At 32.9% G+C, this 26,210-nt stretch overlaps 1 protein-coding gene across 1 annotated transcript; it reads left to right on the forward strand.

Moving 5' to 3' along the window:
• Positions 1 to 894: 894 nt before the first annotated feature.
• LOC126888575 (uncharacterized) lies at positions 895 to 1,785 on the forward strand. Its single transcript, XM_050656924.1, has one exon. It carries the CDS (start codon positions 895 to 897, stop codon positions 1,783 to 1,785), a length of 891 nt encoding a protein of 296 aa, XP_050512881.1.
• The last annotated feature ends 24,425 nt before the right edge of the window (positions 1,786 to 26,210 follow it).

Genomic DNA, 26,210 nt, shown 5'->3' on the forward strand with positions numbered 1-26,210 from the left:
GAATTCAATCAGTCATCATGTCGCAGTTGTTGAGAGTAGTTAGTACCAATTATACATTTTCATTTCAACCTTCCACACCAATCGTGTTGGATCCGAACAAAGATTATGAAATAGCTCTTCGTGCCTTTCATTCCTACAACAGTATACCAAACATTGAAAATAACAAGTTTTATTACCACAATGACAAAAACCAATTGACAAAATTTGCTTTTCCCGACGGATGTTATGAAATTGCCGATATTGAAGAATACATACAAAAGAAACTGGGTGCCGACAATGAGCTTAAACCGGAAACGATATTTAGTCTAAAACCTAACCACAACACGTTGCAGTGTCAGATATTTAGCAAATATAAGATTTCGTTTAAGCAACCAGATAGTCTTGGTACAGTATTGGGATTTTCTCCGACAATACTCAATCCCGGAAAGACGTATTCTTCGGATCTACCTGTTAGGATTATTAAAGTATCTAGCATACGCTTTGAATGTAACATTAGTACCGGAGCCTTCGACGGTAACAGACCTGGTCACACGATCTACGAATTTGTCATACAATCGAATCTTGGGTACGAAATTGACGAAACTCCTCACAATTTGTTGTATTTACCCGTTGTGCCACAGCGTGAACTTACCAATATCACTGTCTTGGCTCTCGATCAAGAGGGACGACCTGTAAACTTTAGAGGAGAAGAGAGCACGTTGGTTTTGGAACTTAGATCACGAGGGAAATGGGCCTAGTAATAAGGCCATCTACTGCTCCAAGAACACCATTAGTTGTGAAACCGTCTAAGTGGCAACATCGTATCCACAGAACACCATTACAACCGTCTCAGCGTAAACATCTTACGTTCGCAAAAAAATTGGTTTTACAATCACTTGGTTTTAAACTACAAAAATGACGACAGTGTATGAAAATCAAGAACATTCAGACAGCGTAGTAATGCCTCCAATATTCGATATTTATCGTAAGCCAATGTTTGATGAATCGATTCGAAAGGCTGAATACCGAACATATGCACCATTCATTAAATCATTCAACTGCAATGATATTGTTGAATTCAGCATTAATCAAGTTGACTCGTTTTTTGAAATGAGCGAAACCTTGTTATGCATTAAAGGATCACTCGTCGATAAAGCGGGATCTGGAACAATCACGCTAGCAAATAATGTGGGTGCTTTTCTGTTTGATTCGTGTACGTACAGCGAAAGCGCACGGGAGATGGAAACAGTGCGGGATCCTGGTATCGTAAGTGCTGTACGTGCTATGACATGTTACAATCAGGAAGATTCCAAGTATATGGTTATGGCAGGTTGGAATTACCCTAATAATCCCATTCTAAACGATACTTCATTCAACATACAGATGCCTCTTAAGCACATTTTTAACATTTTTAACGATTATCCAATGATTACGTGTGGTCGTCAAACAATAAGACTAGTTCGAGCTCGAAACGACAACGATTGGTTTATTATTACAGATGCAGCTACAACAGCAAAGATTAACATCACCAACATTGAGCTCAGAGTGAAGCACATATATCCCAACGATGAAATTAAACTACAACTAATGACGTCCATTCAAGAAGATCTCCCTATAGTTATTCCGTTTAGAAAGTGGGAATTGCACGAATTGCCTACCATTACCAAAGGTGCTAGACGTGAAGTTTGGGCCGTTAAAACTAGCACATCAGTTGAAAGACCACGTTATGTTATTGTTTTCTTTCAAACGGGAAAGCGTAACACAATCAAAGCTGATCCTACCTTATTTGATAATGTCAGCATCTAAAGTATTAGATTATCCTTAAATGGAGAATATTTTCCGAACGAGAGAATGCAGTTGGATTTTAGCAAAACTGACTACAACGAGGCCTATTTCAACTATACCGAATTTCATCCCAGCTACGCACATTCCACACAAAAGCGACCTCTACTCGATTTCTCAGATTTCCAGCATCATGCATTGTTCGTCATCGCTTGTTCAAAACAAGAAGAAAGCATGAAAGTATCCACTGTTGACGTAAAACTCGATATTGAAGCGAATAAAGGTTTTCCCGACAACACCAAGGCCTATTGTATTATAATTCACGACTGTGTAATGGAGTACTTCCCTCTTACCGAAATTGTAAAAAGTCTAAATTAGGCGCAGAAAGTGTCAGTAGTACACGAGCAGTCATCATGAGAGTAGCATTCGTAGATATTCAGGGATTCGATGTGGACGGGTGGTTTGTTCCCAAAGAACTTACCATCGAAATAGGTTTTAAACGAAGCCATTACATCTTTTTACCTCCGCTAAGTAATGAGGATAAGAAGACTGCATCATACGTGGAGAAAAAACTGCTTGGTATTCGATATTCTGATGGAGATGTAGAATTGTCCAAACTAAATGAAATACTTGAAACCAAGTTGTTGTATGCCGCTGATTACATATATGTCCGAGGAGAACAAAAGGCAGCATTTTTAAGCAAGAAATGTCACATTTTTGGAGTTTTTCCCCTTATTATTGATGTTTGCAAGTTTGATGGTACGCCTCTTGCTACTGGAAACGTTGGTCCTGCTACAAACCCCTGCCACGCTGTTGGACTATTTTCATGCACCGAAAGAAATGTGGATCGTCTACGACACTGGTTTTCTTCTACTGTAATACCGTTGTAATTTTTCTATGTATTAATAAATATGTTGTAGATTTTTTTTTGGTTTTTATTTAAACACCTTATTTATTGATCAAGTCTTATATTACATGAAGATTCGAATTTTCTCTTTACAATTTCAACAATAATTTTTAAAATTAAGTGTTTTCCACATCAAGCGTGGTATGTTGTTTGACTAGCTTCATGTCTGGTTCTATTTGAATAGAAGAAAATTTTTGCTTAAATCATGTATTGAGAATGAAATTTGTTCTCATCTATTTATATTGTTTTATTTTACCACCAATTGAGTTTCAAGAATACAGATGAGGCTAGGCTAGGCTAGGCCGGGCGACCACCCTGTACTTTTTTACTGAAAAGAAGAAGAGATCTAGCGATAAGCGACCACTTTTGCACTCAGCGTACAGGGTGGTCCTCTTTCGGGAAAGAAGAAGAAAAGATAAACGACCACTTCTTACAAGCCTCTGGTCATTGTTGTTGTTGATCACTTCTTCATGCAATTATTGCGTGATACAGGTATACAGGTGACACACAGGTATCCAGGTGACACACAGGTGACAATAGGTTTGCGTCATACAGGTATACAGGTGACACACAGGTATCCAGGTGACACACAGGTGACAATAGGTTTGTGTCATACAGGTGACACACATGTATCCAGGTGACACACAGGTGACAATAGGTTTGCGTCATACAGGTATACAGGTGACACACAGGTGACAACACGTAACAGCAGGTGACAACGGCGGACCTTTGTGACGTAGATTCGTTCTCATTGGTCGGTAGGCTGGACTTTGATCTCATTGGTCGATGGGCGGGACTAAGCTCTCATTGGTCGGCGGGCGTGGCTTTGTGATGGGCGTGGCTTTGTTCACATTGGACGGTGGGCGTGGCTTTGTTCCCATTGGTCGATGGGCGTTGCTTTGTTTCCATTGGTCGGTGGGCGTGGCTTTGTGGCGGCAAACATCAAAGGATGCCGCTCTTTCCCACGATGGGCAAAATTTTCCCAGGCCAAGGTGCCCCAACCTCTGCTGGGTATAATTAAAAAACTGTTAAAATTAGTATAATAGCTATTTTAGTCACTTACAAAGGTTTTTGAAGCTCTACAAGATAGTGTATCAATTCTGCTAAAAATATTAAAACATATATTTTATTTAGTTGTTACACTATACACATAAAATAACGAAAAATTTACGAAATATTATCTATCAGAAGTGAGTCTTGCAGTACAGAATATAATATCATTATTATTATCTGGTTAACCGACTTATACTTTTTGCTGGTGTAAGTTTAAATACAAGTAAAAACATTAAACAAGAAATACTGCAAAAAAAAAAGATAAATAAGTGATACATTTGTCACTTTTCTTGAGCACATACGCAGATTGTTTTGAAGAAAGTAATCACATATAGGTACTGTCTTAACTCGAAAAACAACGCTTTATACACATCTTAGGTTGATAATTGCCTTGCATAAGCCGATATATGACACTATTTATGTTCGGTGCACTGTTGATTTTGATTAATCATATAATGACTCTAGTGTCATCTAACGATAAATACTTGAACTATAAACGTAACACTTTTTGAGATAATATTTTGTTGTTTTATTAAGTTGTTGGTGCAATAAAACTCTTTTTATTTTTTTTTGAGTTGTGACACTATTTGAGCGGAGGTTTGATATGGTTCTCTTTACAGCCATTACGTTGACATTATTTTTTTTTCTTTTATGGCCTTTGGGAACTGCGCCCATTTAGCCAGCAACACTTCTTGAAATCGAGGCCTCACCATACACCAAGACCATACGTCGACATTATACTAAACTAATACTCCATTCACTCACGGTAAATTATTGCAAAACTTCGAATTTTAAAAAACCGTTCAAAGAACCACATAGCTAAAAGTGATATTGTGCCGATGTGTGCTTTTGCCCTGGGGAGTGAGTACCACCCTTTCTCGGGAGAGAAAATACATAAGTTCAAAATAAGTCCGGAACTGGTTAAACCAACTAATTCTAAGCCACTTTTGTTCTATTGAGTTTTTTCGCTAAGTCAATACTTGTCGAGTTATTTGCGAGTCGATATGTTCATTTTTCAACAAAAAAAAAAACACGTTGCTATACGGGTTTCCGCAAATATGTAACTCAAAAGTCAATCGAATTTTATCGAAAACAAAATATTTCTAGCAACAACATAGCTGATAGAAAACTTGAAAACCTGGTTTACAAAAGATATCTGGTCCGGACGATATTTAAATTTTAACACCAACGCACCTGTAAGTCACAAACGAAGTGTTATATTCACTCTTTGCACAGATAGAGTCATTTTTAAGCTGTCTAGCCCACAATACCATTTCGAAACTCTAAAAAAAGATACAGATATTTTAGAAAAAAAAAATTATCCCCCAAAATTTTACAACCCTCTAATTAAAAAAAGAATTCACATCCTCAAAAATCAATCTAACTCCAATGCCAATCTAAAACAAACCCAAACCATACCTAACAACAATATTAGTAATGTCACCAATTCAAACATACACTACATATCCCTACCATACAATAATGGATTCTCCGAACAAACCTTACCTGCTTACCTATGGTATCACGATAAATCGTTTTTTAAACGCTTTTTTTGGTTTTAACGCCATCTATCCATAATTCGAAAAAATATCTTGAATAAAAGTTGCTTACTTTTACGAAAGGAATTCAAATATTTAATAAAAACTGGAGGTTTCCATTTAAGATTCCCCCACCCCACCTCCAGGGGGTGGAGTGGGGGTGGCGTTTAGTGTCATTCGAGAGATTTTTGAAAACTATTGAAAACGTATTTTTCAGTTTTTCGATCGCATGCCCATTTCGCGAAATATTCGACCGTGTTGCTACTTTTGGGACACCCTGTATAATAATAACAATATTCAACGTGTACTGTTCGTTTTGAAATTTTCCTTTTATTTTTGAAATTATTTGTGGTAGATTTCGGCACTAATTAACCCCACATCTATAAATTTGTAATCATTGGAGATTTTACTAAATAACAAAGAACATTGTGAATTGAGATATATTAGATATGTAATTCAAAATGCAACTTCACAAGGAATCTGAAGCAAATAAAGAAAGTTTCAACATAGTCAATAGAGATTTTGACTTCGGAAAAAATTAAACAAATTTGATTAAAAATTATAATTTGATTAAGAAATGTTTAGTAAACAATATATCAAAAAGTTGTACTCCAGAAGTATGTGCTTCATTTTTATTAAACAAATGAACTGCGAAATTAATTGTTTTTTAAATAAATACGAAAATATATATCTCACAAAAAACTGACTTGACCATTGAAAAACTCAGAAAATTATAGACACAAAAAGGTTACATAGGGTGTCCCAAAAGTAGCGGAACGGTCGAATATTTCTCGAAATAAACATCGTATCGAAAAACTGAAAAATACGTGTTCAATAATTTTCAAAAATCTATCGAATAACACCAATCCCGACCCCCCACTAAATTCCCTAGAGGTGGGGTGGGGGGTAACTTTGAAATCTTAAATGGAATCCCCCAGTTTTTATTTCAGATTTGGATTCCTAATGTAAAAATAAGCAGCTTTTATTCGAGACATTTTTTCGAGTTATGGACAGATGGCGCTATAATCGGAAAAAACCATTTATCGTGATACCATAGGTAAATTATAGAAACGGTCTAATATCTCCAGAAATACACTTCCAGATGAAGAACCAAGAAATACGTATTTAATATTTATTAAACACCTATCGAATACCGCTAAGCAAGACCCTCCACCTCACCACCTAGTGGTGAAGTGGGGGTAAATTTAAAATATTCAATAGCAAGCTACATTTTTTATTTTAGGTTTATATTCATCATGAAAAATTAAGCAACATTTATTCGAAACATTTTTTTAGAATTTTTTATAGATGGTGCTAATTAATCGTCCTTTTCCAGTTATAGGGCCATCTATCAACAATTCTAAAATGTTTCGAATCAATGTTTCTTAATTTTTCATGAAGAAAATGGAGGTTGCTATTTAAGATTTTAAAGTTATCCCCCAACCCACCTCTAGGGGCTGGGGTGGAGGGTCATATTGAGTGTTGTTAGATAGGATTTTGAAAAATATTAAAAACGTATTTTCTGGTTTTTTTTATTTGGAAGTGCATTTCTCGAGATATTAGACCGTTTCTATAATTTACCTATGGTATCACGATTATTTTTTTTTCCGATTATAGCTCCATTTATCCATAATTCGAAAAAATGTCTCGAATAAAAGTTGCTTACTTTTACATAATGAATACAAATCTAAAATAAAAACTGGGGGTTTCTATTTAAGATTATAAAGTTGCCCCCTACCCCACCTCCAAGGGGTGGAGTGGGGGATCGTATTTATTGCCATTGGATAGATTTTTAAAAATGATTAATAACGTGTATTTCAGTTTTTCGATCCAATGTTTAGTTCGCGAAATATTCGACCGTTCCGCTACTTTTGGGACACCTTTATAATACGTACATTCTACATATAACTAGCACGTTCTTTAACGGTAAAATATTGCAACACATCTAAATTTTAAAGAACCGCTTGGATTGACATGAAATTTGGCATAGACATAGCTAATAAGTCAAATAAAAAAAGTGATATTGTGCCGATGTGTGCGCCCTAGGGGTGAGTTTCACCCCCCCACTGGGGGATGAAAAAATATATGTCCAAAATAATTCCGGAAATGGTTAAACTGACTAATTCCAAGCAACTTTTGTTACATAGAGTTTTTTCACCAAGTCAATGTTTTCGAGTTATTTGCAAGTGAACATGTTCATTTTTAAACAAAATAACCACGTTTTTAGACGTTTTTTTCGCAAATAACTCAAAAAGTAAGTATTTTGCCAAAAAAAAAACATTCTTAGGAAAAATATAGCCTATAAAAAAGTGAAAAAGACGGTGTATATAAATATTAGGTCTCTATACGTAGCAGAAGCAGAGTTAATAGCGAATGAAAATATGTAGATATGTTAATATTCGTCAAATTCCAAATCGAATATTTTAACGTGATATAACCAAAAAATGAAGCACTCCTTGGGGAAAATTCTTTAAACACTTTTTTAGTGTTTAAAAAAAGTTTTATTTGTGTTTTATAAAAAAAAATTATAGCATCAAAAGTAAACAAGTTACGCTCAAAATAAAGTTTGTCCTTTTTCTTTGGTAAAAAAATCAGGAAAATCACCCCCTAATTAGCACCTCAAATGAACTTAATCCTTACAAGTTTCTTTGCTCGTGTATGTATTGTTTATATTTATGATCTGTAAGTTTCATCGGTTCAAAGTCCTTATTTTTGAAAGGGCTGTAGTTAAAAGGGCTAGAATGACTCAACAATCACGAGTGTATGCAAATTTAGAAACACCAAATCTTAACCAATTTTTGTTTTACAGAAAAACAAAAATATACAGAAAATTTAAAAAATCTAAGCCGACTTTTTTATTGTTTGAGATTTTTCTTATCTCCAAAAATTTTTAAGTTATTTTGAAAAAAACATTTTTTAAAAATTAAAATTCTTAAAAAATTTACTTTAAAACTAATTGTTTTCAAAAATAAGCACTTTGAATTAATAAAACTTACAGATCTTATAAACACAACATAAGTAAAGAAACTTGTGAAGCGATAACGATTAATTTTCATTTAAGTTGCTAATTAGGGAGTTATCTTTACGATTTTTTTTTTGCAAAAACAAAAGGTACCAACTTTATTTTGACCGTAACTTGCTTACATTTGATGCTAGAAACTTTTTTTATAAATATGTAAATAAAGATTTTTTAAACACTTTAAAAAGTTGTAATGAGTTTTCCCCAAAAAGTGCTTCAGTTTTTGTATATTTCACGTTGAAATACTCTATTTGAAATTTGGTGAACATGAACCTATTTTTCATTAGTTATAATTATTCTTGTTCTGCTAGGTGTAGAGACCTCGTGCATACACCATTTTTTTAATTTTACAGGTTATATCTTTACTCATAACATTTTTTTCGATAAAGTATTTACTTTTTGAATTAGTTGCGAAACACTGTCTAAAAACGTGGTTATTTTGTTGAAAAATGAACATGTTCACTCGCGAATAACTCGAAAAGTATTGACTTTGTGAAAAAAGTTTATAGAACAAAAGTTCCTTAGAATTAGTCAGTTTACCCATTTTATGGACTTATTTTGGAGATGTCACCCCCAGGGCAAAAGCTCACATCGGCACAATATCATTTTCTTTCTTTGACCTGTTAGCTATGCGTCAGCCAAATTTCATGTCAATCCAAGCGGTTCTTTAAAGTTTACAGCAAAATCCGTGAAAGAATGTACTCAACTTTTTATTTATAACGCTAAATTCCCCCTTCTCACAAACATTGGCGCACTGTATACTAGGGTGGAACGAAAAAGGTCAAAAAAATAAAAGATAAGAAAAATTCTTGTGGCTATCGTTTAAAAGTTGTGTCAGGTGATGAAAACAATTGGTGCGAGAGCATTTTGAAATAAAAAAATATTCTGAGGTTCCATATTGGATTTGAAAAATGAAAAAACAAAAAAATATTTTTGTAGAAAAAATCAATATGGCTCTAATCAAATTTCAATGATCGTGTTTTACCAATTAACTGTGACATTCTAAAGTGCTTTCTCTTTATTCGTAATGAATTAAGTTGACAAATAATACAAGAGATCCATCTATCGCCGACGTCTTGAATGCCGTTGCAACGAAAGTAGAACAAATATGAATAAAAGCTTCTATTCCAATATTATCGCGTAAGTGAATTCAAGATATGATTAAAAATAGTTAAACAAAGTATCAAAATCTTAAGCGATAGGTACACAAAAACTCAGCAAGATTCATGGATAGAAAAGATTTGCCAGTTTCGAAAGGAGTGTAAAAAGTTATTGAATATCGCGGCTTGCAAGTGCAACATGACTGGAACTGTGTGTGTGTGTGTACTTGTGATAAAATCAAGAAAGTACCACAAAATGAGCGAAGTTTTCTATCAACGATCCTGTCGAAAAATGGCAATTGGACTAGTGGATATTGCAGCATCTGCAGCAATAAGGAAGAAAATGGAAAGAACCATGAAGGAAAAGGCAAGTTCTCAAAAATATAATACTGATAAAATTGTTCTTAAAGCATGTACCGTTGATTCCTCTAATCCTTCCATAAGTAGCAGCTTGTCTGATTGAAATTCTTCTAATTGATCATGAAGAAAAATTAATTGCTCCTTTGTCAATAGTTACAGTCCAACCATCTACGTCACGAATACTGCGGCACTTCACTTCAATGGCTAGTACGCTTATTTCATTGCAATGAGCTACCTCTACGTCATTTAATTCAACAGTTAGATGGACGCACCAGTGGACCACTTGGTTTTTCAGGATTAAAAGGGAAACTTCTGGAACGCTGTGAAGAGAAGGCTGTTGTCGATTTTGTCGCAATAGAAAACAACCTAGCAATATTATTAGAAACAACAGACCTTAGTACCGATCAGAAGTACTTGTACCAAATCAGTCAAGCAGTTGCTGCAGGAAAATGTCCTAATGATTTGAGCCTTAAAAGACCTGGGAAAATATTACACGCAAGGTGGCTGACAGTTGATAATCGGTTGCTTCTATGACAGCCCTGGCATTAAGGCTATCTTCTCCCGATGAGGGTGGTTATCCCTTATCCGAGGAGTGGAATAATTGATACGCTTTTACTTGTTGACTTGTTTTATTTACACTCGCATGAGCATAAGCTGGTAGCACCGCACCCAAAGAACGTCTCGTGTAGAAAGAGACACTATCTTTAATGTGGAAATATTACGTCTGATCACCCAAAATAGAATGACGAATGTCTAATATAATAATAAGAATCCCCTTGTTATAGTTTTGCTGTTTATATATTTAGAAATGCCTATTCAGCATCGACCATGAAAAGTGTTTATAATTGACTCTGCAATTATTAGTGAATCGTGATCTAGGATAACAATATTTATATAATCGAATGAAGGTTGTAATATTGTTATGATGACATAAATAACTGAAAGTAATTATCGTAGATAATTACAGGGTGTTTTTAAGATATATCTACTGAGTACAGATGAATTCTTGTACACCTTCCCTTTTTAGGAATTTTCCGACTACGGGGAGGGAAATTTGCAAGTCGTGCTACCAACCCATACTGTGTTGTAATCAATACAAAAAATTTATTTTATATACAAACTTCCTAAGCCTACGCAAATACATAAATAATATAAAATGTTCGTTTAAAAACATTGTTTCGTAACACTTGTCACTCACTGTGTTTTCGGATTGTAAGCATATAATCTATTCTTATGTATTTCCTTGATTTTATTGTTTTCTATTCTGATTTTACAATTAACGTTATTTACTTCTGTTATCGTGAAAGGACCTACATAAAGACTATCAAACTTACCATTCTCTTCCCTTTTTACAAGGACTAGTGCCCGATTTCACCAACGATACCTAAATATTTAAGAATTACCTAAGTGGGTTTAGGTACTTCCTAACTCTAAAACGGATTTCACCATACGATAAGAATTGCCTAAACCGCTTAAGCATTACCTTACTTTAGGATACGGATTTCGATCTCCCTAAACTTTAGGTATTACTTATCGTTGACAGTCAGGTTATATTTTTACAATTTTGACTAATGTACTTGTGACGTTTGTCAATAATTTGCTTCTTACCTTAATTTTTCTGTTATTCTGTAATATTAGGTATATTAGTTGTAATTTTGTATTTTCTTTTATATTATTAATATAATATGTGTTGGAAAATATAGAAAATATAGAAAATCCTTTGGAGTTTTTTACAGGTCTGTTGACAAAATTATGTAGTCTACCTACTATCTAACAAGCTAGTGTTGTGTTTCAAAAACCCATTCACGATATAACTAAAAGTGTGTCATTAAAAAATTAATAATAAAAAGCGATTTTCAACATATTATTTATTTTAAAATTATTTCATTAATTAAAAATTCAACTAACTTCAATTTTTCGTCATAATATGTAAAATTTACAACTCTTTTCTTTTCCTCCATTTCACTGTACATATTATACAAATAACACACAAGACTATATTTATTATATACAAACTTAATGCACAAATAACTAACTACCTACTAAATAAAATAACTACTACAACAGTAGAAAACTGAATAAAGCCAAATTGGCAAACAAACAATAATGACAAATAATCGAAAAAGTAAGAAAATATCATCTTATTCTTCTTTTTATTTATCAAAAATAGTTTAAACGTACCCTAGGTAATACCTAGGAAAGCATTTCCTAGATACGCAGTTGTTTTAGTTGTGAAATGCGATTGTTCCTAAGTATTGACTTAAGAAGTTCCTATCGATAAGAATGACTTAATAAGGCAACTGTTTAGGTATCGTTGGTGAAATCGGGCATAGGTCTCCTATTTTAAAGTGTTGTGGTGTTGCTTTGAGCTTATTCTTTTCTTGCCGCTCTTTTTTGTCTTCATTGCTTCTAGTGAGGTGACCTATCGTGTCTATGTACGCTGTGTCTCTGGTTTCGAAGAAGTGTCCGATATCACGTCTTCTTTGACAAGTGTTCTATTCGGTTTGTTAATGTGACATTCATGGCATTGTTTAACGTATTTTCTTACGTCTTTTTCTAAATTTTTCCATCTAAATCTTGCTTTTAGCTTCTTTATTAGTCTATTTTTCTTTAAGTGTCCTCCGAACATCGGGTGATTATGGTATTCTCCTATTAATCTGTGTTTTTCTTTGTCATCTCTTATTGTTTCTGGTACTTCACATATGTATATTTCTATATTCTTCAATTTTTTATTTCCTTCTTTAATAAATTCATCAATTGTGCACATTTTAAAAATAATATCATTTACGTATATTTTTACTTTACGTACTGCATTCTCTACCGCCAGCTTATCAAGCTGTACCAACGCTTGGTTTAAATCGAAACGATTCAATCCTGTGGCTATGATTTTGCTGCATTTTATTTTGTTTTTGGCCCTAATGCTCAGTCTTGGTGAGATTAGTTCTGCTCCAAAGGACAAAATTGGTAGTCTATGCACCTCTAAATTATTTAGTACCTTCCTTACTGTCTGTTTGGTGGCTTCTGGCTGTAGTGCGAGTTCACTTTCAGCCTTTGTTTGTCTTGCTTCTTTCTCCTTTTCTTTTGCTTGAGCTCTTGTTATAGCTAGTATATGGGCGTTGTCTATGTATAGGTTTTTTAGTTGATGCAATGTTATTCTTGAAAGGCTGTCTGCGTAGATACTTTTCCCTGTTATATACTCTATTTCGAAGTCATATTCTTCTAGGTCTAATCTGATCCTCGTGAGTTTTGAGGTTGGTTCTTTCATTGTAAATAGGTGTGTCAAAGGTTTATGGTCTGTTTTTACTTTGAATGTTGGTGCTCCATATAGATAACATTTAAAATAATTAATTCCCCAATGAATCGCTAGTAATTCCTTAACGATTATAGGTTTATTACATTCTCCTTTACTAAAACTTCTTGATGCATATGCTATAGGTAGGTCAATTCCGTTATAATCTTGACTTAGGATTGCTGAACAACTCTCATTGGATGCGTCTGTTGTTAAGATAAACTGTTTGTTGAAATCAGGATATTTTAAAATTGGTGGTTTCGTCAGAGATGCTTTAAGCTTTTTGAATGCTTTTTCACACTCCTCGGTCCACGAAAATTCTACTCCTTTCCTCGATAATTTGTTGAGTGGTCTGCATATTTCCGCAAAATTTTTTATAAAACGTCTGTAATAGTTGCAAAATGCTACAAATCTCTTTGTTTCTTCCGCTGTCTTAGGTGTCGGATATTGTTCAATTGCTGCATACTTCGCTTTGTCTGGTGATACTCCCTCTTGAGAAAGATCATGTCCTAAATATGTTACTTCCCTTCTAAAGAATTGACATTTTCCTGGGTTAAGTTTCAAATTGAATTTTCGACATGTCTCGAATGTCTTTTTCAGGTTGTCTAAGTGATGTTTTTCGGATATTCCAATTACTACGATATCGTCCATGTAAAGAAATGCTTTGTCTGGTGTTAATCCTGAAAATGCTATTGACATCATTCTTGAAAAGCTATTTGGGCTTACATTTAATCCAAAAGGTAATCTGGTAAATTGAAATGCTCCATTTTCTGTGCTGAACGATGTGTATTTTCTCGATGATTTTTCTAATGGTATCTGGTGAAAGCCTGACATTAAGTCTATATGCCATATGACAGCCCTGACATTAAGGCTATAACTGAAAACCATTTTGCTCTTCCTAGTTGATCTAATATCGAATCTATTCTTGGTAATGGAAATTTGTCCGTAACTATCTTCTTGTTCAGTTGTCTAAAATCTATGCATAATCTCCATGCTTTTCCTCCATCTATAGCTTTTTTCGGTACCAGTACTACTGGGCTGTTGTACTCGGATGTAGATGGTTCTATGATTCCTTGGTCTCTTAGGTTTTGTACTTGTCGATTTAATTCCTCTGTTTGCGCATGAGGTGTCCTATAATTCTTGATATATACCGGAGTTTGGTCTTTAACTCTTAGTTTTTTTTCGTAGAAATTGTTACAGGTTAACATATCATGCCTTAGGGCGAATATGTCCGAATATTCCTCGCATAACGATACTAAGTTGTCTCGTATGTATTCTGGTATGTCTAATTTCAGTGATTCTCGTAATTCTTTTTTTCTGTCCTTGCTGTCGTTGACTAGCCTATATATATATTGAATAGTTTAATATCCAACGTCCTGATTGTGCTTGCGTCTACATTTACTGTTTCGTACGTTGTGTTCAAAATTTTGATGTATGGATTATTACTTGAAATAATTGCTCTTGCTATGAATATTCCTGGTTGTATTTCTTGCTGTTCCACTATCCTGTCTTTCTTTAACGTTTGAAAAATTTTTACGATTCTGTAAATTTCACATCTAGGCGGTATTATTATGGTGTCATTGTCTATATTATCCAGAATTTTCGTACTAATGTAACAATCGTTGTCCTCTTTAATGTGCATTTTAAGGTTTGCGTAATCTAGTATACATTGAAAGTTAGAAATAAAGTCTCTCCCAATGATTCCGTCTGTTGGAATTGGAAAGTTAGGCTCTACCAATTGAAAGATGTGTTCGAATCTAGTTCCTTTTACTTCGAGTGTTGTCTCAACTTCTCCCATTGTTTGCAACTCTCCTTTAGTGACTCCTTTTATTTTCGCCTTTGTGTTTGGTTTCACCTGTTCCTTCATAAAATCTTGTGAACATTTTAGTATTGAAATGTCAGCTCCTGTGTCTATGATAAAAGTGCTTGTGTTTTCAAGAATTCCTGTTTTCATTCGTACAAAGTTCGTTAGGTTTAGGTCGAAGTTGTAAATGTTATATTTTATTTCTGCCTGTGTGCTTCCAACTTCTTGTTCATTCAAAACCCCAACTGCTGGTTCTCTTGCTCTTCTTGACTGTCCTCTATTTCTAGTAACCTTACGTTCCTGTTACGTCCGCCTCTCTGGTTTCCTCTGTATGTTTGATTGTTAAATTGTCTGTATCCTCTGTTCGAATAATTTCGTTGATTGTCCGTTGCTTCTCCTTCGTTCCGTTGTCCGAAGTTATTTCTTCTTCCTCTGTCATATTTGTTATGGTATCCTCTTCTGTATTGCTGCTGTCCTCTCCTATTCTCGTAGTTTGTCCTATAATTTAAGACTCTTCCTTGTGCATTTTCTTCAGTCGTATCGATCGACAAAAATTTAGATACTACTTCCTGCGGTGATGTAAAGTTACCTGCTTCCAGTATTAGCTTAGCTTTCTCTGCATTAGCGTTTCGTTTCATTGTTGTTACTACTGCTTCCGTCGTATATTTCTTTGCTAAGTCAAGTGGCATTCCTTCCGCTATGTATGCTACTTTTAATTGTTCTGCTAACTCTTCCACTTCAGATGCGTACACTGCTGCATCTCTATGCCCTTGCCTTTTTTTGGCTAATTTGGCTATTAAATTCTTCGGATTATCACCTTTTAATTATTTCTTTAGTGCTTCACCTATCCGTGGAATCGTATCTTCTGTGGTTATTAGGTTCCTAGCCTTATTGGTGAGTCGCGTTTTTATTAGCGTTACAGCTGTGTCTTCATGACCTTCTGCCAATTTTCCAGGTAGTTCTAATGCGTCTAAAAATGGTTGTAATTTCCCTGCCCTTCCATCGAACTCGTTGGGCAATATCTTGCTTGCGATATTCAAAAATTCATTGATTGTCAAAGCCATGTTTAATATTGTTATATCTTGTTTTATGTCACCTTTTTCCTCTTTTATTCCGTCGTTAATTATTTCTTCTTCTCCTTCCTCGTCGCTTTTTCCTTCTTCTATTTCCTCATCGCTTTGTTCCTCTTCAACTTCCTTGTCGATTGGTTGATGTATTGAACTTGGAACCACTGTTCTCACATTTACTGCTTGAAATGGTCGTATAACTTTGTCTCTGATTTTTCCAAAGTATTTGTTGCACGATTCCCTTTGTTTGTCCGAAAGTGCTTCCCAGTTTTTCCTAGTCAATTGCGTGAACTTGTTATAAGCTTTAATTAGCTGTGTCGTCACTTCTTCCTTTATGTCCTTAGATTTCGGAACTTTTTTCTTTAAGACTCTTCTGCTTTGCCTGTCTATTTCTTGTGCAATTTCCTCAACTATTTTGACAAAATCTTCCCAAGTAACTTTGTTGCTACTCATTTATACATAATTTTTTTTCTTTTTCCCAGCTTCTGCACTTCTTAGCGAAAATATAAATTCGATAGTCTTACGGTGTATATAGATATGTAGTATATAGATATATAGTAAAAAAATATGGAGATAAAATAATACGTCAATATATGGTAAAAATATGTAAAAATTGCAGTGGTAATAAAAAATTCCAAAATAAATAACGTTATATTAACCCTTGTAAATAAGTAGTTAGAATAATAATTTAAATGTATTATGCATATAGCGTATATTTGTTATATATCGTATATTTATTTTGATAGGTATATTTACGATAGCAAATATTAAAATCATAAAAAATTGCAAAAATGTACTAAAAATCAGTAGTCAAATAATAAATGAATAAAAGTCAGCAAGGATAAAGTATACGTTGATAAATATGTAAAAAAAAAATCATATAAAATTGTATCATTGCGTCCTATAATAACTTAATATGAGGGTAAAAAAAATCTTTGTATATTGATAAATATTGGTAATAGAATAGAATAATTAAGTAAAAATTGGTAAACTTGAAACATATATTAATGTAATTAAGGTAGCACATAATGTTTATACTTTATACTTTATATTAATCAGAAAATACCATAAAAAGAGCTAATATGGACTTACCACTTTTACACGTCTTTGTTCGTATCACAAGTCCTCGCTGCACGTTCCATAGCATTGTCCATTTTCCATTGTCCCACGATGTTCCATCTCCATACTATTCCCTTTTCAGCTCCGCGTCGGCCTGATGTCTCCATCCATTTTACATACCACACTGTTGTCTAAGGTGGTCTAGGTGCCTGAACATTGACGTGTTTTCCCATTTCTCGTTCTAGACTGCTAGTTCTGAGTTCTCGCCTGGTCTTGGATCGCCATATGACAGCCCTGGCATTAAGGCTATCTTCTCCCGGTGAGGGTGGTTATCCCTTATCCGAGGGGTGGAATAATTGATACGCTTTTACTTGTTGAGTTGTTTTATTTACACTCGCATGAGCATAAGCTGGTAGCACCGCACCCAAAGAACGTCTCGTGTAGAAAGAGACACTATCTTTAATGTGGAAATATTACGTCTGATCACCCAAAATAGAATGACGAATGTCTAATATAATAATAAGAATTCCCTTGTTATAGCATGCTGTTTATATATTTAGAAATGCCTATTCAGCATCGACCATGAAAAGTGTTTATAATTGACTCTGCAATTATTAGTGAATCGTGATCTAGGATAACAATATTTATATAATCGAATGAAGGTTGTAATATTGTTATGATGACATAAATAACTGAAAGTAATTATCGTAGATAATTACAGGGTGTTTTTAAGATATATCTACTGAGTAGAGATGAATTCTTGTACACTTCGATTGTATGTTGAAACTGAGTGTCCCAGCCCCCAATTAATTATGTTATTAAGTTTCATCCAAAAAGTGTATGCACCAGCTTGGTTTTATATAAAACTGTATCCTAACTGTTCATATGGTTCAAAACATTTATGGCGAACGATCCATTATTCACGATTTCTACCAATTGACCAAAGAAAAATTATCGATGCCGTTATCCAAATGAATGCTTAATTTGCCCATCCCGAAAATCTATTACTCGGTATGATGAAAGATGAACGAAATCATATACTGGAGCTAGGACTACGCAGAGTGCCAAAAGCTAGAGAAAGTCAGAAAGAAAAAAAGATGCGGAGATTCAAAATACCAACATTAAATTTTAGTGCTGCAGATTATAATGACTTAATTTCTATTTCTGGATTCAAAGTTACGGCTCCTCGTTTGCTAAAACATATTTCCAATGAGGATGTAAGGGATATGACTGATTCTGGGAATTACAACATAGAGGTCTTAAACTGCCCTTGTCATACAAAATCCGTGGAAAGAACTGTTAAGTTAGTAACTGAAGCATCAGCTGCTGTTTGTGGACCAGAATCAAGGGATGGCTTTATTCGTTCAAGGTTGCAGTCTAGAAATATTATGTCGTTTTTTAACACAAAATCATACTACCAGTCTTAAAATGTATATTGTGTCATAAAACAATTATTTAGATTCAAAGAACTGATAAAAAAATAAATTTCTAAAATTTTTTTTTTTGTTATTCCCAAAAATTTAAATTTAATATGGAACTTGAAGATAGGGTCCAATACAAAAAAGATTTCTTACAGTTTTATTTTACATCAGAACACAACTTTTTCGCACCAGCCCCATAAAAAATAATGACTTAGAATTTTTCGTTCCACCCTACTGTATACTAGCGTTCGGCGAAGCGCACGGTTGAGTTATTTTAATAATATTAATTATAATATTATAATAATATTATAAATAGTTAAAGGATTATATTATAATCCTTTAACAAATGGATCAAATCAAATTTTACAAATTATGCATGAAAGAAGAACATTTAAGCTATCTTATAGTAATAGTAAAAATAAATAAAATGTATGGGCATAAGTACGGTGTGGTCGGAAAGTTAGCCTGGCATGAATTTTGTTTATAAATTATTTAAAAATTTATAACTAATGCAATTTTACTTATATAACTCTCAAATTTGCACAATTTACTTTTCAAATATCTTACAAAATGACGTTTTATTTAAAAAAATCTCAAAAGTTAAATTCAAATGATACCAACGTCTCAAAAAATGTAATTTTTGAAAAGAGAATCTTCGTAGTTTTACAGAATTACTATCACTTTAAGAGGGTATTACTCATAGACCTGGATCCCGCTTAAGAAAAAAAAGTTGATTAATAGCAAGCTGAAAATTTGTTAATAGCTTAACGGTGTCTAGTCGGACAAACATTGATGCACGGGAACACTGAAACAGGGGAAGTTTTAACGGTGGAGCATGATAAACGTGTCGTCCTGATAAGTTTATGATGGTGAAAAATAGCAAGTTGTTTTTAAGTTTATTCAATAGCCAACGTTAAATAATATATGAAAAAATGTTTGTCCGACAAAAAGGTTGGGCATTTTAACGAGTCCGACACGTAGAACATGTCACATCACAGGAACTATGTTGGTGATGAATAGCAGTCTGATTTTTGCATGAGAGTTTAATGAAAGGTTAAAAAAGCAATTGGAAGTTCTGTCGGACAAAATGAATGGGAAATTTTCCTAGTCGGACATTCTAAACATGTAAGATATAGACAAAAATGTTGGTGATAAATAGCAAGCTAAGTTTGATTTGTTTATGTACAAATTATATTTTGTAACGCAAAAAGTTATATGTCGGACAAAAAGTTTGGGCAAATCGAAGGAAATAAATAAAAAACATTTTTTCAGAATGACTTAGTCACATATTAATAAAGCTGTTTTAGTTGTATATTATTATTTATATTCACATATTTGCATGTGCACATATATACATGCACACTCCAAAAACAGTGAGGTAAGCATCAATGCATGTATATATTGCAAAACAATTATTTTTTTGGGTGGAGTTTGTTCTTGATATTCTCAAAGTGACAATAAAAAATATCAAAGAACATGTGAAAGCAATCTCTTAGGATTTTCTAATAAGGCGCATCAGAAAGTACGGAAAATTTCCTACAAAAAACGTTGTATACATTTTTTTCCATGCTCAAATCTTAACCCTGTAAACGACATTCAAAAATGTGAAGGGTCTAAAACTTCGGTGCTTATAAGAATAGACGTAAATATGACACATTATGCTTAGAAGTATGTATTAGAAGGCTGCATTTGTCAGTGTGACACTTTGTGCTATACAAAGTAGTTTTTGAAAGTACATGGTCTCTGAGTTTCTGTTTGCCACGTGTGTTGGAAATTAAAATTTATATTAACTATGGAGTGTTTTTGTGTCTATTTTTGAGTGTCAACAGTTTAAATTTTAAGTCGCCAAATCAAAAGTGAAACCATTCAACGGAACATTTTTGAGTAATTTTCGAACATTTTACAAAGTTAGTAAAATACTTGGTCATCAATTCAATGAGGTTCAGTTGCCAGATAATTGTGAAAGTAATATTGAATATCATTCTTCGTGCTATAATGCTATGCTTGATTGAAAAAGGGTACCTAAATAAATTATTACTAAAATTGTATAACGTAATTTTTCTTAACTTTCTACAAATGAAATAATAATGTAATTAATATGTCACATGGCAAGAAATAATTTGCTGCCAAAATAAATCGATTAGTTTAAATTTGAAGTTACGATTGCAATTTATTATGAATTATTGTCAAAAGTGACAGTTTTTCTTAAATGGAAATGTATTCATAGACATAAGGGTAGACAGGGAATACAGTGCAAAAAGTCGATAGGTGGTCTATCTATCTCTTTTAACCAAGCGATCCCGCGCATGTGGCAGACAAACATAGCTAGACCACTCAATCCATAATATAATTTGCCTGATCTACTATAAATGTATTACAGTGAGGTATCTAAATGGTGTTGACATAAATCGAAAGATATCGATTGTAATTGATTGCAGGTACTTTTGACATAGAATAATCACCCCTTATTGAAATTTCAAAAATAATTTTTTTAAATTGTCCGACTACAAAATCTACCCCTTATTTTTTTCCGACAACAGTCATTCTTGGTAAGGAATAATTTACTTAATTAAATTTCGTCTTTGTCGGAAAGTTATTTATCACCAGCATTTTTGTCTATATCTTACCTGTTTAGAATGTCCGACTACGAAAACTTCCCATTAATTTTGTCGGACAGAACTTCCAATTGCTTTTTTAACCTTTCATTAAACTCTCATGCAAAAATCAGACTGCTATTCATCACCAACATAATTCCTGTGATGTGACATGTTCTACGTGTCGGACTTGTTAAAATGCCCAACATTTTTGTCGGACAAACATTTTCGCATATATTACATAAGGTTGGCTATCGAATAAACTTAAAAACAACTTGCTATTTTTCACAATCATAAACTTGTCAGGACGACACGTTTATCATGCTCCACAGTTAAAACTTCCCCTGTTCCATTGTTCCCGTGCATCAAAGTTTGTCCGACTAGACACCGTTAAGCTATTAACAAATTTTCAGCTTGCTATTAATCAACTTTTCTTTCTTACGCGGGATCCAGGTCTATCAGGTTTGAACAGATATTTCACAATTTTGTAGGTGTTTTTTAAAGTTTAAGATCTAATATTTGAAATGCACCATAATATTTTACTCTAGACATAAAATAAACAACTTCTTTTTGAGAAAATTGAGAAAGATAAATTTTTTTCTGTAAGACAGAAACTTTTATGTGTCTTACCTAAAACACATTTAATAACAAGCTTAAAAAATAGTAATAAATGTTAAAAATTTATTTTGAGTTCTACACTGTGTCTGCGTGACTTAGAACCTATTGATTTCTTTTTTATTATCAGTTTTACGAAAAAAAGTTATTCTTTATAAAATACTTTGCAGCCTATAGAATCTAATGCCGCGTCCACACTGGTAAATATTTGCGTCGAACTAGCTGTTCATCGCAAATATTTGCGTGCTCGAGATAAATTGTGCTAGTGTGGACGTGTTCGTCACATAAATCGGACGCAATAATTTTCGACGTACACAACGCACACGGTCCATCGGTTACCGGTTTTCGAGAGAAGATCAAAAAATGATTTGAACACTGCGTCCTCACTGGTAAAAATTTGAGACGCAAATTCTTGCGACGAACCATTAGTTCAAAACGCACGAAAAATTTACCAATGCGGACGCGGCATAAGATGCAACCATCAAATATCAAGTTTTATTAATTTTATACGAGGTATGCCCAAAAATATGAATTTCGCTCAAGAGTAAAGTACATGTATATTTCACAATATCGAAAATTGTTATTAAGAAGAGTTGTTTGGAATTAAAAACTATGTTTCAGTATTCAATTTGATTCTTCTGATTGAAATATTGTGAACTATAAAGGTACTGAACTGTTAAGCGAAATCCATATTTTTTACAAACCTCGTATAAAATTAACAAGTTTGATATCTGATGGTTGCATCTTAGATTTTATACCAGATAGAGGATTTTATGAGGAATAACTTGTTTCGTAAAATTGATAGTAAAATAGTTACCGTAATTGTAATACAATGATGTTGGGTAGCCGTAATTTGAGAAATCTTTGCAATTTGTTTTTCGATTAGAAGGATGTAATTTTTCATAATAAAAAATTTTTGATATCCTGGAATTTAAACGTACTTTACTCTTTAACAAAATTCATATTTTTGACATACCTCGTAAAAAATTGATAAAATTTGATATCTGATGGTTGAGGTTTAGATTTTAGACTATGCAGGGCAATTTAATGAAGAATAACTTTTTTTCGTAAAATTGGTAATAAAAAAGTTTCTCATATTGTTCCTAGTTACGCAGACATACTGTAAAAGAGCTCAAAATTTTAAAATTTTTAAATTGTAATGCCATATTCAGATTCAGTATAATCAAAAACAAAATAGAAACATATTTTATCAAAGTAAAATGATGAATTCAACCATATTTTAAAATTATTTGTACCAAAAAATTGTTGTTGTTAAAACAATTAATAAAGAATTAGTGGCAAAATCTGTGAATAGAACTTTTTATTTTAACATGTATATAAACTAACAAAAAAAGTTTTAGAAAAATATAAGCTTATTTGAATTTTTCCGAAACAATGCATGTTTTCGTTCCCTATTGACTCCTCTAACATAAGATTTATAATGTGTACATCTTAAAAGTTTTAAAATATAAATATTTAATAGGTATTTATGATATAAGTGTTATAGTGCAGCCGATATGTGAAAAAATTGTGCATTGAATGATCGAAGCATATAATTTGGTCCACATATACTGCACATATAAAGGTTCAAATTTAATTATAAGGCCATCTCAGATTTTGCCTTCTACAAAAATGGCGGGGATTCAAACAGGCGACTATACATATGTGACTAATAGTACGATAACTTTTGAACGAGACGTCAGATTTCAATCAAATTGGGTATATAGGTTCTTTTTTTGATGAATAATATCGAGGTCTTGAACCGGAAGAATCGGTTTACCAGAATTTGTGTTTTTACTGTTTTTTTATGTAAAAATATGTTGTCCTTTTCAATTATTTCACCATGTATATATAAATTTTTCATAAAGTTAATACCGCCATTGAAAAGAGCGTCAAAATATTTTTTATAAAATATTTTAACTTTTTAGTTATGTTAATTACCTTTTAATAAATGCAAAACGTATCTTCACATGTACCTATATGGGTCAGATTCGTGCAAATATTATAAGAATTATTGTGCATTTAATGGTAGAGGAATATAATTTGGACCACACATACTAAACATATGAAGGTTCAAATCTAGATACGAGGCCATCTCAGTTTTTGTTCCTTTTTCAAAAATGGCGGGCATTAAAAATGGCGACTATACATATGTGACTAATAGCACGATAACTTTTGAACGAGACGTCAGATTTCAAGCAAATTTGGTATTTAGTTTCTTTTTTTGATGAGTAATATCATGGTCTTGAACCGGAAGAATCGATTTACCAGAATTTGTGTTTCTACTGTTTTTTATGTAAAAATATGTTGTTCTTTTCAATTATTTCACCCTGTATATATACATTTTTCAAAAAAGGAAATACCGCCATTAAAAAGAGTGTAAATAGATTTTTTAGGAAATATTTTGAACATTTCAGTTGTGTTAATTACCATTTAATAAATGCATAGCGTATGTTCACATGTACCTCTGGGCGGCAGATTCATTTTGAATGCCAGCCATTTTTGTAAAAGACTAAGTCTGAGATGTCTCATATCTAAATTTTAATCTTTGTATGTGTAGTATGTGTGGTCCAAATTATATGCTTCTACCATTAAATGCACAATAATTCTTATATTATTATTTGCACGAATCTGCCACACATAGGTACCTACATGGGAAGATACGTTATGCATTTATTAAATGGTAATTAATAAAACTAAAGAGTTCAAAATATTTCCTAAAAAATATTTTTACGCTCTTTTCAATGCCTGTATTACCTTTTTGAAACATTAATATATACAGGGTGAAAGAATTGAAAAAAACAACATATTTTTACACAAAAAAGCAGTAAAAACATAAATTCTGGTAAACCGATTCTTCCGGTTCAATATCTCGATATTACCCATCAAAAAAAGAACCTATATACCAAATTTGGTTGGAATCTGACACCTTGTTCAAAAGTAATCATGTTATTAGTCACATATGTATAGTCGCCATTTTTGTAAAAGGAACAAAAACTGAGATGGCCCCGTATCTAGATTTGAACCTCTATATGTGTAGTATATGTGGTCCAAATTATATGCTTCTACCATTAAATGCACAATAATTCTTATAATATTTGCACGAATCTGCCGCATGTAGGTACATGTGAAGATACGTTTTGCATTTAATAAATGGTAATTGATATAACTAAAAAGTTAAAAATATTTCCTAAAAAATATTTTTACGCTATTTTCAATGGCGGTATTAACTTTTTGAAAAATTATTACATACAGGGTGAAAGAATTGAAGAAAAACAGCATATTTTTACATAAAAACCAGGAAAAACACAACTTCTGGTAAACTTTTTCTTCCGGTTCAAGACCTCGATCTTTTACATCAAAAAAAGAACCTATATACCAAATTTGGTTGAAAACTGAAGTCTCGTTCAACAGTTATCGTGCTATTAGTCACATATGTATAGTCGCCATTTTGAATCCCCTCCATTTTTGTAAAAGGCAAAATCTGAGATGGCCTCCTATCTAAATTTGAACCTTTACATGTGTAGTATCTGTGGTCAAAATTATATGCTTCTATCATTAAATGCACAATTCTTATAATATTTGCACAAATCTGCCGCACTATTAAAAGTACAATTTTAAGGCACGCATGTGAAAGTTTGCAGAATGAGCGAAGGGAATTCTGCAATTCACATGAGTGCCTTACAAATGTACTTCTTAACACGTATATTATACAATATTTTTTCTACAAAGGTCTTATATATCAACAATTATAATTTATTCATTCTCAATTACAGGACAATATCTACAAAAACTTTTACTTGAAATTAACTGATATTCCATTTTTATATTTTTTTTGACATTACATCAAAACTGCCTCTACTGTCAATACGTAAATCATAACGTCTATAGAATAATATCTTACTTTTATTGTTGTATATTTTAACAAATTTTAATAGTTTTTTTTCTACAAACGTGTTAAAAATGCAAGAATACAGTTTAAATTAAATTTTAAAAAACCTTTTAAACCATCTTTTTTAAATTGTGCAAGTTGTTCTATTAATATTAATGTTAATAAATGAAATATAAATATTTTGACGTTTCAAAATTTGACAATTCACTGTTAACTGCAGTGCCTTAAAATTTTTTTCTATTCTCATACTATAATATATCAATTATGATGTCACTAAGGGCCGGTTGTTCGAACGCTAATCAACATTGATCACTATCAAATATTTAATTACTGTCACAACTGTCAATGTCAACTTTGGTTGGGTTGCTGAAAACATAGTTAATTATAATTATGAGATTAGTTAGTCAATTAACATAACAATTATTAACATAATTGATTAACTAATTTCATAATTGTCATCAATAATTATGTTTTCGGCAACCCAACCAAACTGACATTGACAGTTGTGACAGTAATTAAGTATTTGATAGTGATCAATGTTGATTAGCGTTCGAACAACCGGCCCTGTATCATAATGAACTTCATTATAACACAACTGTGGGAGCACGCCAAATAGAATTATAATTTAGTGACGTCACGTTGTCTAGCAACCGCCGATTGTCCCATTATGAAATTCTATTTTGTGACGTCATCAAAATAGAATTCTATTTGGCGTTCTCTGGGCTCTGATG

The sequence above is a fragment of the Diabrotica virgifera genome, chromosome 7, assembly GCF_917563875.1.
Source record: "Diabrotica virgifera virgifera chromosome 7, PGI_DIABVI_V3a".
Lineage (NCBI taxonomy): Eukaryota > Metazoa > Arthropoda > Insecta > Coleoptera > Chrysomelidae > Diabrotica > Diabrotica virgifera.